The sequence below is a fragment of the Myxocyprinus asiaticus genome, chromosome 19, assembly GCF_019703515.2.
Source record: "Myxocyprinus asiaticus isolate MX2 ecotype Aquarium Trade chromosome 19, UBuf_Myxa_2, whole genome shotgun sequence".
NCBI lineage: Eukaryota > Metazoa > Chordata > Actinopteri > Cypriniformes > Catostomidae > Myxocyprinus > Myxocyprinus asiaticus.
Window position 1 is genome coordinate 30,928,780 of NC_059362.1, and position 14,083 is coordinate 30,942,862.

General features: G+C 40.5%; 1 protein-coding gene across 1 annotated transcript in view; it reads left to right on the forward strand.

Annotated features, from left to right (window-relative positions):
- Positions 1-14,083, forward strand: part of LOC127456703 (otoferlin-like) — a 114,942-nt gene that overhangs the window by 45,346 nt on the left and 55,513 nt on the right. Inside the window, exons 6-7 of the mRNA XM_051725201.1 lie at positions 11,278-11,351; positions 13,365-13,491. Coding sequence (XP_051581161.1) covers positions 11,278-11,351; positions 13,365-13,491 — 201 coding nt within the window. The remainder of the gene's footprint in view (positions 1-11,277; positions 11,352-13,364; positions 13,492-14,083) is intronic.

Sequence of the window (14,083 nt, forward strand, 5' to 3'; positions counted from 1 at the left end):
TCTCTCTCTCTCTTTATTGTTCTCTCCTCCTATTTGCATAAAACTAACACTTTTTAACCAGTACACAAAAGCTCAAAGGCACTTATTGTTCCAAAATGCATTAGTTTAATAGTGTCACATTAATGAAACAAAATAGTTCTTCCTGTTCATAGTCATTTCCACATCACTATAAATAAACATAAAATGCAAAAAAAAAAAAAAAAAAAGACAAATGAGACTTTTCAGAATAAAAAAATAGCCCTTCAGATTTTAATGTTCCTGATGAATGATGTTTCAGCTGTTTAATTGTTTAAAGTTTAGAAACCAAATTTATGCTGGATTTTAGAGTGACCCATGGAGGGAACAATAATCAGTGCCGATTTCAATGTTTCAGTAGTTGTCTAAATTACACTGCAACTTTTAGTTCGTTCTAATAAAAGATTTAGTATAGTAAAGGACAGTGTTTGAGTTCTGTGTTGCAGACGGAAGTGGTGAAATGTCATATGTGCAGTATCTGTGGCCAGTGATACAGTGATACAGTCTCATAATTATTTATTAGGCTGTGCTTTGTGCTTTGTACTGCATTCTATTTATCTCAGTTTAAATAAATTATTTATTCCATGTCATGAGTGAGTGAAATACTCTGGGACTTTTCATTGATTTGAGTGATTTTCTCTTTCCCTTCAGTGTCAGTGTCCTTTTCTCATTGTGATTTTTAAAAATCTAAATAATTCCATGCTTATTAACCCACGAATACTTTAAAAAAAAAAGGCCCTAATTCCTCCGCCACCCAGATTGAGGCGAGTCACAACGCCACCATGAGGACTTAGAGCACATTGGGAATTGGGCATTCCAAATTGGGGAGAAAAGGGGTGAAAATAAAAACAAAAAACAAACAAAACAAAAAAAGGCCCTAACTTGTACCTTACCGGTCAAAAATGACCGGAAGGATAAAAGGTGTAACGTTTTTTTTTTTTTTTTGGATGATAAAAATTATACCATTTATTCTTCTCCAGAGCAATACCAATAAAATGATAAGCTTTTTTTTTTTTGGATCTTATTCACATATAAATTTCTCAGTTTGAAAAGATGGACATCTGAACGATGAGGCCCTGCATTTAAGCGTAAACTTTCCCACAGTGGAAATAAATTGTTTTCTTACCTTGGGATCAGACTTAGAATTTGTTCTTTGATCTTTTTTCTGTGTATGTGTATGCGCACGCGCGCATGCATTCGTGTGTGTGTTTGTGTTTGTGTGCATGCGTGTGTGTGTGTGTGTGTGTGCGCAAGCTGAGTGTGTGATTGTTTATGTGTTGGATTGTGTGTTCTGCCAGTTTTAGTCTCACCCATTTACAGTCCCGGGCTTACTTGTGAATTGTAATCAGGTACTGATTCCAAATTACATGACAAAAAAAATGCAATGAGTAACGTAATCTCATAGATTGCATTTTGGGGTAATATAATCCAATTACTTTTGGATTACTTTCAAACTAATTCTATTTTATTTAATGTCACATGCCTTTGATTAGGATAATTGTTTTAACATAAAAGTACAAAGAGGAATTAACAAAAAAGAGCCTCACAAAAAGAGCTCTTAATGACATTTTTATAAAGTGCATTAAACTCTGCATGAATGAAATAAACAATAAATCTAACAGTACATGGCCAAAGTTTATAATTCAAAATACTGAGACATCAAATTAATTTTAAGTGCATAAAACAAGAGCAGCATTACGAACATTAATGAATAAATAAAATCAACATAAATTGATCATAAAATGAACAAAAATGAATGACCATAAAATCAACAGCAATGACGTTGCCTTGGTCAAAGCTTTCATCTAAAAACACTGAAACACTTTTTACCCTTACTACTTACTGATAGTCCATTGCCTATTCCAAAGCTGAGGTGCAAGATATTATCTTTTGAACAGCAAAAATATTCTAAAAGAGCAGATTATTTATACAACAGAGTTCCACTGAGTCACACAAGGAACAACTGTGTCAAGTTTTATGTCAAGTTTCATTCAGTGGATTCCACTGCATCAGCAGCAACAGTAGAGCAATGGGCTTTGTTCCATATTGCTGCATATTTTGCAGTTGAACTATTGTGTACACTGCGGGCAGGACCCTTAGAGATGGCATCCACTAGATCCTTTGAAGCAATTTAGTTCAATGTGTGAGTTAGTAAGAAATAATAATAATAATAATAAAAACATCTAGTTAATTTTATGTGCATAAAATAATAGAAACGTTGCATGAACAAACAGTAATGAACCTGAAATCAACAGCAATGACATTGCTTGGTCATAGCTAACAGCTCAAAACTCTGACACACTTATTTTTTACCCTTACTACTTAGTAATAGCCCATCTTCTTTTATTTATCTGAGGTGCATATCTTACTGTTGTAAGGTAAAAATTTACTGACGTTGCCTTGTTAATATGTAATCATGTTATCTATAAAAAAGTAACTGTAGTCCGATTATGAGTATTTTAAAATGTAATTTAATCCAATTACAAGTACTTGATTTTTGTAATCTGATTATGTAATCCAGATTACATGTAATCCATACTATCCATCACTGCCCATTTATTTCTGTGTGTTTGTTTGTGTGCGTGTGTGTCTGCATGTTGTGCATTGTGGGTCTCACCTCTTCATTTCTGTGTGTGTGTGTGTGTGTGTGTTTTGCATTATGTCTAATTTATAGATTTTATTTGACAAATTTCAGAAAGAAATGCTCTGTGTCATAGTCTCACACACATTTTTGTGTGTTTTTTTTCTACATTGTGGTTGATTTATAGATTGTATTTCACAAATCCCCCAAATAATTGCTCTACATTATGGTATTTCCCATTCATTTCCTATGGCTGGTCAATTTTGACTGGAAAGGTAAAAGGTGTTGTTTTTTTTTTTGTTGTTTTGTTTTTTTCATGACCACTTAGACCTATGGAATCAAGTCCATTTTTTTGTGTGTGTACAGATATAGCAAGTGTGAGCAAAGTCACCAAGTCTTGTACCTACCAGATAAAGATAAAAAATAAATTCTGGTTAAAATGACTGAAAGTAATAAGAGGGTTAAGGACACATACTCACACACATAGGACTTGACAGAAAAATGTGTGGTTATTGGTCTAAGCACAAAAAACTATGTAGAGCTATTGTTGTTGAATACAGTGATGTTTTTGTTTAGTTTTAATATAATGAGTACCTTTAGCAGAAGTAATAAAGGCAATGACAATGTGGTTTGAGTGTGCATTACCATCCACTAATAAATATCACTGTATGCAGTGTTTTCAGAGTGAATCAGAACATATTTATATCTTGGAATAGAGTAGTTAGAGTGGTTTAAATGTCCATGGATTGCTCTTGCTCTAACTTGGAGTGTAGTCTTGGAGTATTATGTCACAATAGAGGATTTGAATATATGTATGCGTGTTGATATTCCATCGTGTCTAAATGCCTTAGGAAAATACAAACAAAATGCATTTCACAACTCTCCCCCAGGTGTCATATCCTCTCCTTTCATATTCCATTGACAGTTGTTGTGTTGTTTATATTATTTTGTAAAGGTGCAGGTCATAATTCCTAAGCAAGGTGCAAAGTAGTGTTTATAGATAATTGTTTTGTATTTGATGCCTTTCTGTGCATCCTAGTTTCTCATCTTCACTCATAAATATAAAATGTCACTTGATCTCACCAGCTTATTCTTTAGGAAACTGGGGGGAAGGGGTGGGGAGATGACACTTTTTATTAAACTGGGATTGTGTTTTTCAAAATGACAATTCTAACCTAATTTTGAAATCCTAACTTCAAAAGAATCCCTTTCAGTTAATAAAAATAGGACACACACCTAGGCATCATTTACATGTGGGACATGTCACTACCTTTTTTTGCCTTTGCCAGTTTTGACCCAGATGATATTTGCTCCTTCAAGAAAGCAGTTCAGTGGCGGTAAGAAAAGTGCTTCAAGTTGGAGTCCGATGACCTGACGGAATGCATCCCCATTACCTGATTTCTGTTCACTCCTTTAAGAATCCGATTCAGCAACTTTAGTTCATCCAAGAGAGCATAAGAAGAGCCACCTGAATCCATTTGAAAAATCATCTGCAAGAGGATGGGTACATGCCTGCAGCTACAGGTCCATGACATTACGACTAGTCGAATTCTACTCAGTTATGGTAATGGGCTCGACTAGTCGACTATTAAAAATCAGTAGTCGTGCAACGCCTAATGTGTTTTAATGTGTGACTCTAAATATAATACTTGATTGTATGCGCTGTATGCCTTTATTGCAATATCTACTGTAACAATGCACCCAACAGATTCTCTCTTCTAAGAATTGCTTTCAACATAGAATGGGAAGACTGCAAACCATATGAAAGTGAATCATTTAGGCTTTACTGGTGGAATTAACAAAACATGACCAAAATTAATTTTATTAAGAGTGAGCAAGTTACATTTAGTTGTTTATTTTTTTGTCCCAAGTGCTTTATTGTCCAGCAGTGTCCAAGTCTACTACTTTGAAATGCAAGGTTCTTTAAAGGTTCTTTATTTGCATCAATAGTTCAGTTTAGAACCGTATGAACCTAAAAAAGCCTTTTTGCTGAAAAGGTTCTTTGCACAACAACAACAACAGGGTTCTTCATGAACCTAACAAAGGCTTTTGTAGCACCAAAAAGGCTTCTATTGTTTCAAGACAAAGAGCCTTAATCCAGTGTAGGACAATTTTTCTTAAGAATATATTGATAAATGACCTTCTGCTAGACATTAAAAATGGTTTCTGCTCCATGGTAAGTTGAGCAGCTCAGAACGCAATCTGAGACTCTGGCTTTGTTCTCTGTGGCAATATTGTCAGTCAGGGTGATGGTTTCCTGAACATCCTATCCAGACTAAACAAGTTAGTGCTAAAAGTCTTCCCTATATACAGGTAGACCTACTGTAGGACTATTGTGTGTGAGTAAAATAGAAGTTCTGCCCACAAACAAGGTGCAGGCTGGTTCATAAAGCAAACTCTTAAAACACAAAAATAAATGTTATTTTATTAAGTTCCTCTGGTCTGTTAATTCTGAGGCCCAAAGACCTGATGAACTTTGCGGTCACTGCTGTTAAATAGATACTGTATTTCACCACAAAACTAAAATGCCCATCCTTTACTCACCCTTTTACTTATGTTGTTCCAAACCTGCCTAGCATCTCCTTTTGTGTTCCATGGAAGAGATAAAGTGATATGAGTTTGAAACAACATTAGGGTGAGTAAATGATGACAGCATTTTATTTTGGGGGGTGAACTATCCCTTTAAGTCATTGCCTTTGCTTGTTCTCCTTGGTTGCTGGAGTGAATCGTTTGATTAAACAGCTGGACACATCACGCTCTGAAAATCGTATTAATGTCAAGTCACCTTACCATCCTGTCTAGATACAATCCAGTCTCTTCTACTTGATTTTGTACAAATTAAATATATTTAATGTCCAAGTGAAAGTCCAAACATGGTCTGGAGTGTTTAATGGATATTTTTGGGTGAACTATCCGTTAACATTAATGTTAACTATTGGTTAATGTTAATGTATACATATATACTAATACATTTTTAACATTAAGTTGTACACTGTAAAAAAAAAAAAAAAAAATGTAGTGTGAGTTTACAGTAAATTCTTGGCTATTAGTTTCAGGACATTCACAGTATATTTTACAGTATTATTTCTACAATTTATTACAATTAAAAGACAACTGTATACTGTGACTTCACAGTGAACAGGACCAATTAATTACTGTAATGTAGCAATGCTGTATTGTAGAATAACAATGATCAAATGTATTTTTTATCTACAGTGTTTGTTAATTGTCACCATCCTTGAGTTTTGTAAGCTGAGTGATGATATCTTGAGAGATAAAAACAACCATATTATAGCCTAGCTTTGCAAACATCCTTTCCTCATTGTTCATTAAAAATGATACTATTTCTTTACTTTCAAATGCATCATAAAGTGTAGATCATACATCATGGTCCGACATAAAGTCAACCACTAAATGTATTAATTTTCCCCATACATCACAGTACAACAAATTGTGTTCTTCAACACAATTGCAACAACTGGGAGAAAATGTATTATAAATAAATAAGTTCCCATCCAAATGGAACACTAAACACCATAATGGTGACTTCAAACGAAACACCATTTTCCTATAATGCAGTGCGATATTATAATGTATTTTTTCACAGTAATTTGTTATGTTGTGACAGAAAATAACCTAGCCTGCATTGATTTTACAGTAAAATTTTGACAACAGTATTTTATTGTAAGAAATTACTGTTAAATCTGGTAGAATCCTGGCAATTTTTTTTACAGTGTACATGTTAACATTAGTTAATGCATTATGAACAAACAATGAAAAGTGCATAGTATATTTATAACAATATTAACTAACTGTACTCAACAGAGATGTTGCATAATTAGTCTTATAAGTAATTTTTTTGTAATACACCATGCACATTTATAAGAGTGAGAGTAAGGGTTTGTGTGTGTTTTTGTGCATATGTGTGTGTGTGTGTGTGTGTGTGTGTGTGTGTGTGTGTGTGTGTGTGTGTGTGTGTGTGTGGCCACCTACTCTCCTGTTACTTTTTCACTCAGCCAGTCATCATCTCAGGTTGACTCTTTAGTGTGAACGTACCCCTTAGTCTAAGCTGTGTCTCTTTACCTCTGTGGTTTTGTTGCTTCAATCTGGACTAGTCACTGAAAATGGAGATATAGTACACCCACTAGTCAGGAATACGTTACTTTTTGCCCCTGAGGGCTTTATAGACACATATCTCCATTGGGTAAATTTTTGGTGGTTGTCTGCGTGTGGTGAGTACCCTGTATATGTGTTTATCAGCCTTATATGTTTGATCAGGTAACCTAAAAATGTGCTTCATGTGGTTACATCTAAATTTACTGGTTTTATTCAAGCTAAAAAATATATTTCATGTTGGGCTGGGCATGTATTTTTCTAGGGATATTTTAGTTAGGAAAGGTTCAGATAAAAAAAAAAATGGAACTTCTGGATTTTGGCCAAAAAAAGTATTTTTTATGTATTTTATTTTTTTTTTAAATGCACTTGCAAAAAAAGGGATTGTACACCCAAAAATTTAAATCCTGTCATCCATTTCTTAACATTATGTCTTTTCAAATCAGTATGACTTTCTTCTAGGAACTAAAGATGATGTTTAGGCAGAATGTTGAGAATGGACAGTCCTGATTTGACAGCTAATGTCTTCTTATTTGTTGATTTATGTTATTCATCCAAATAATGGAGAACTAAGTGTGTGCTTGACACATTTTTTTCTCTCTGTTTAAAATGCTCAAAGGAAATAAAAGAACAAAGCGATCTGTATTTCTTTCATCTGGTCCTGAGTGAGTATCTATATCCACGGATCACAGCTCACTGGAGGATTGTAACCATCTTGAATAATTAAGACCCTCATTTGTCTAGCCAGCCTATGACATCATCAGGCCTTTGTAGTTGAACTGATATCTAATCACCATAATATCAGTGCAGAGTTATTGGATACCATTGGGGCTATTGTGAGTGGGGTCCCACTGTTGAAACGAGTGTCTTGTCTGAGTGATAAATACGGTATCACCGAAATGTATGGGAACACTTTGCTCCAGTAGTGACGATTTGATTATACTCCAGCAGTGTCTAAACAATCTTCACAGTGTGCATTCTATAAAATGTCCTGGTTACTTTCGTAACCTCCGTTCCCTGATGGAGGGAACGAGATGTTGTGTTGATGTAGTGACACTAGGGGTCGCCCTTGGGAGCCCCAAACACCTCTGATCTTTGAGAAAAGGCCAATGGGAATTGGCAAGTGGAATTTGCATGCCACTCCCCCGGACATAAGGTTATAAAAGGAGCTGGCTCGCAACCACTCATTCAGGTTTTGTTCTGAGGAGCCAAGACAGGGTCCCGGCCATTTCAGCGGGTAGTTCAGAGTTGTGGCAGGAGGGACACAATGTCTTGTTCCCTCCGTCAGGGAACGGGGGCTACGAAAGTAACCAGGACTTTCCCTATCTGTCACTCACTCGACGTTGTGTCGATGTAGTGACACTAGGGATCCCTATATGAAACACCACAACTAGCTGAACTGTGTTACGTGGACTGGCGGTGCGAGATGGGCAAACCATTGCGTGCCTCGTAGCCAGCGCACCTGGCCGTCCCCAATGCTTCTATGAGCATCGTACGGTCCCCCGCACCTCAGGGACAAGTCAGCTGAAACGGGGACAGGCCACCTCAGCCGTGGCCTCTTCTCTTCTTTTATTCTCCCCAAAAAAGAATGGAAATCATTCAGTTGGGGGCCATAAATGTCCACGTCAGGGGGGGGTGTCCATTCCCATTGTCAGCAGTGTCGCATGTGGAGAAGTCCCCGTGGTAGGTCCTACCCAGAGGGGACGGAGCTCTACAAACATAGCAACCGGTGGCAGAGGGAAACTCTGCACAAGGAAGATGCGGGTTTACCAAAAGGGAAACCGTCTCGCGGAAGATACATCACATGGGCTTACAAACAGGAACCAGCGCATGTGGAGCACCTACCCCAGTACAGGGCCTAATAGCACATGAGTGATCATGTCTACCATCGCGGGTGGTAGGCCACTTAGGTCTTCCACGTCCCTTTCCAGGGCCAGACATGAACATTCCAGAGGTCTGGTCGTGGGTGCCAGATGGTGCCCCGTCCCTGAGAGAGGAGAACCCACCTCAATTCGGCATTGAGTGGCTGTCATGAGGAGTGTGAGGTCCGAGACCCAAGTCTGGGTGGGCAAGTAAGGTGCCACTAGGATGATCTGCTCCTCGTCCTCCCTGACCTTCCACAGGGTCTGTGCAAGTAGGCTCACTGGGGGGAATGCATACTAGCATGGCCCCCGGGGCCAGCAGTGTGCCAGCGCATCTGTGCTGAGGGAAGCCTCAGTCAGGGCGTACCAGAGTGGGCAGTGGGAGGATTCCCGGGAAATGAACAGGTTTACCTGCGCTTGACTGAATCAACTCCAAACCAGCTAAACCACCTGGGGGTGGAGTCTCCACTCTCCCCTGAGTGTGACCTGTCGTGACAGCACATTTGCCGAGGTCGCGCGGGATGTGAGTGGCACGCAAAGACTTGAGTCGCTGCTGTGTCCAGAGGAGGCGGTGGTGGGTGAGTTGCAACATGCGATGCGAGCGCAAGACGCCATGGTGCCTACTGTACGCTACCATTGCAGTGTTGTCCGTCCGGACCAACACGTGCTTGCCCTGGATCAACGGTTGAAGCCTCTGCAGGGTGAGCAACATTGCGAGCAACTCGAGGCAGTTGACATGCCAATGCAGCCCATTGCACACAGCGCCCCAACCACGCTCGGAGGCATCTGTCATAACCACAATGCGCCTGGGGTACTTGCACTAAGGGGACTCCTGCCCACAGGAATGCAAGGCCCATTCTAGGGCTGAACAGGTAGCGGTAGATCAGCGTGATGACCATGCGATGTGTGCCGTGACGCCATGCCCAACTCACGACTCGAGTCTGATGCCAGTGCTGAAGCAGTCTCATATGCATCGACCTGAGTGGCGTGACCGCCGTCAAGGATGCAATATACCCCAGGAGTCTCTGAATATGCTTCAGTGGGACCGCCGTGCTCTGCCTGAACAACTTCAGGCAGTTCAGCACTGACTACCAGGTCTCCACGTGCCTGGGTCGCCCATCTCAGGGGCAGCTAGAAGCCTTCCTCAGGTTCTTGGCGCCAGGCCGTGAGATGGGGGGCGTCTGCTTCCTGCAGGTGGCTCTATGCCAGGGCCGGGCCGCTGACCTGGGCTGTGGTGGAGCCGGTGTCGTCTCCACAGGGGGACGCTCCTGGCGACGAGCAGACAGGGTGCCGGATCTTGATCCGCGCCGGGGCAGGATATGCTGAATAGCCTCCGTCTACTTCTTAACCACCAAGAACTGCTGGGCAAAGTCCTCAACGGCGTCGCTGAATAGGCCGACCTGGGAGACGGAGGCATCAAGGAACCGTGCCTTGTCAGCCTCCATCATCTCGACCAAGTTGAGCCATAGGTGGCGCTCCTGGACCATCAGGGTGGACATCCCGTGAGTCCGCGCCGTGACCTTCGTTGCCCGGAGGGCAAGATCGGTTGCCAAGCGCAGCTCCTGCATCAATCCTGGGTCAGAACTAACCTCTTGCAGTTTTCTTAGCACCTTGGCGCACCTGCAGGAGAATTATGGCGTGCAGGGCGGAGGCGGCCTGTCTAGCGGCACTGTAGGCCCTAGTTGCCAGAGATGACGTAAACCTCTGGGAAGAAAGGGACCGGGCGGTGTGCGGCCATGAGTGGCGCTCCGAGACCAGGAACCAATCGTCAAGCCGTGAGGGTTCAGGGGGGAGTGGAGGGTTCCATTCCAGCCCGACACTCGCAGCCGCCCACAGTTAGAACATGACCCATCCACGAACGCTGTCTCCGCGTGGGCAGCACCCAAGCACGTAAGACAGTGATCGTGGCCATCGGAAGCGGAGAGGTAAAGACCGCAACCAGGAAATAAACACAGACGGAAAGGCATCTTTAAAAAGACACTCTCCATCAGTACCACTCTTTTAGTAGGGAAGATATACTCTTTTATTGCAAGAATATATACTCTTTTAGACTGTCGAAGCACCCAGGGGCGTTCTCTGCACTCCACCGGTGCACGAGGGGGAGAAACCACTGTAATGCGCCGTAAATCCAGCTGTTCAGCTCGCTGAACACAACCGCTTGGCTCCAAAGAAAAAATCTGAATGAGTAGTTGCGAGCCAGCTCCTTTTATACCCGTATGTCCGGGGGAGTGGCATGCAAATTCCACTCGCCAATTCCCATTGGACTTTTCTCAAAGATCAGAGGTGTTTGGGGCTCTCAAAGGCAACCCCTAGTGTCACTACATCGACACAACGTCGAGTGAGAGACAGATAGAGAACTATCTTCATGTGGAGAAAAGATAAAATAAATGTATAAGGAAATGATTTGTATACTTGAAAGTGTTCCTTCCATTGAGTTATTTCCATTGAGCTTTGCTATATGAAATCCTTATTTTCTTTATTAATAGATTATGTCATTGAAAATTAAGAAATTGCGGAATGTATTCAGATGGATCACTGCTTGTTATATATATATGCAACATAACCACATTTCTTAGTTCAGACTTATAAATTATTCAGTGTTTTGGGATCCCCAGAGGTAGAGGTGAATGAAAAATGAATCACAGTGCAAATGTTGTCACTACGTTTCCCATTCTTGCCCATCTAAATGTTTGTTTTATATTGTAGAGCAGGAAAAGGTGTGTTTTCAGCCATGAAACTGGGCAAGGTACGCAGCTCGAAAGAGGACCACAAAAAAGGAGGTAATTAGATGGCTGATTTATATTTTGATTTATTTTTTGATAGGGAAAACAGAAAATAAATCTAAAAAAATATCTTTGACAATATTATGTCAAATTGTATATATTGTGTCAAATCTGAGCTCTTTTGCATTTATGATAATAATAGTGCTCAGAGCACACTATAAGGCACTCCCTTATGTTGTGTTCCAGTCATTTAATTTATGAATCCTTTCCTTTATTAAGTTATTTTATTGAGTTTACTTGCATGCATACATATAAACTGTGGTGTACTATAGGTTCGGTTAGCCTCATCAGCTGAACTATCCGCTCACTGCGGCTTCTGGGACGTGTCACCTCGCGACTCACGCTTGCAGTGGGAATGGTGAAATCTGTTAATATGGGCGCCGAAACGAAAACACGTCGCTCACAACTTGTTCATGCCCCGCTCACGGAGGATGTGTGAACCCGGCGTTAAGTGTTTAGGAGCCCCCAATCCTTTAGATGAGCACATATGTAGATGTGTTTTTGCACACACAAAAACCTTGGACATGAGCACACACACAACATACACACACACAATGTGTGTTGAGCACCCTTTTGTGCATCGTCTTTCCATGTACACTCTTTGAGGAATATTTCAAGATCTACTTATCATATTATGTTGTGTTTGGGCTTGTTTGAATCGGGATAGTCTGCTATAAGTTACAATATGTCATTAAGTTATTTGTATTTTCCAGGAAGTAATAAGGAAAAATGTGACAAAAAGATACTCCTGCTTATTATATTTACGTGTGTCAATGGGAATTTCATACACTAAAACTGCAGTTTGGCCTCTGAGTGAAACAAATAAGCTGCATTCTACAAACTGAGACCTTTCCAATAATATATAACACATGGCTATCTCAACTTTTTTATGGTTTTACCAACTCTGAATATAATTGTTGTAAAAACAAATTAGCTAATTATGAGAACAAAGCAGTTCTTATTTGTCAACAAATTAAAAAGCAACCATTAAGCTATATGCATTGAAAAGTCCAGATTCTAAGCTTTAAAATGACGCCTGTTTTGTTCAGATCAAGCAAGCGGTCATTAATTTATTATGTAATATTTATATATTTGTATTTTTGTTTTCTGCAGGGAGTAACCCCCCCACCCCCCACCCCCACTAGCATAGTATGAGCTCAGTTTAATAAAAACCTTCTATCAAAATCAATATACATTTAAAAAATACAAGTTTAAAAAAAGGAGTACAAAACCTGCCATAATTAGTAAAAAAAAAAAAGTTGATAAAAAGATCTAATGCAATATCTTGTGATAATATATGCAACATGAGAGACTTATAAACAATCTTAGTCGGCCGGTCATTTTTGACCGGGAACAAAAAAATGTGTTAGCACACAATGAACACAGCACAGGGGTTAAAGAATTTACAGTAATTCATTTTCTTTTTTTTAATTGACCTTGTTAATTTTACTTTACATCAGTGGTTCTCAACTGGTTTTGCGTCAGGACCCAGATTTTAAATTGCACATTAAGTGGCGGCCCAACACAATACCAAAAGTAACAAAACTGGCCTTAAAATCTAACATGACAGTTATTAATTTTACCATGAATTGCATAGGCCATATAAAATGCAAAAGTATTAACATGGCATGGGACGAATAGGAATTTAAATGGACTATTTTATAAATGTGTAAACAGCAGCCAGAGTGTGATTTACCAGAATAACTTATTATTGTATTAGTATTACCAAGTGTCAAGTTTACACCAAAAACCATAGAGTTTGATTGGACTCACAGCCATTGACAATAAGCCTATTTATTTTTCAATCCTAAATCTACACAATTACTATATGGTATATGGTTAGTAGCATTTGCAATCAGTATTGTTTTGTCCCTGCACTCAGAAAGCCCTTAAAAATGATCTGCTGCCCATTTTTACTACAGGCAGGTGTACTTATTGAGCCCAAAGTGGAAAGTCAGCTGAAATACTGTAGTTCATGCAATACAAACTCAGCTGAAGTCTTGTGCACAGATGATCCTGCCATTTTGGATGCAGAAGATCTGGATCGAAAGGCAATACGTCTGGTTGGTGGACTGGACCCGGATGCCATCTCACTGGCGTCTGTTACTGCAGTAACCACTAATGTCTCCAACAAAAGGTCAGATTTCTGATGTGTTGCTCATGCATTTTAGGCAATACACTTTTACAATACATCTGTTTTCATCCTTAATATAGGTCACTGTGAAGAAAAAACAAAATTTGGAGCGGCCACTTATGTCCGCAGTGTGCCGCCACCTGGCACGGGTGTCCGAAACTCCCGTCCAGAGCCTGTAGGGTTATGTCGTCCCTGATGGCTAAGGCCTAGAGAACTGCATGAGGGTAGTTCTGACCCGGCGGCGTCTTATGGTGGGCATGGCCACGGGGCTCGGATCCCCTTGACATGGCACCTCGAGCTCCGCCCCGCCGTGAGGCCCCACCCGCCGGTACGTCCGACGTGATTATTCCCTTGGTCCCCCTCGCCCGGAGTTTGGGCGCGTGGCTCGCGTTTTCCAACCCGTCGCGATGGCTGGTCCAGACCGTCTGACTCGGCTACGCGATCCAGTTCGCCAGGCGCCCAGGTTCAGCGGCATCCACTTCAACTAGGTTAAGATCGCTACCCTTCTGTGCAAGGGCACGATAGAGCCTGTCCCTCCAGCTGAGATGAAGAAAGGGTTCTACAGCCCTTACTTCATTGTACCAAAGAAAGGCTG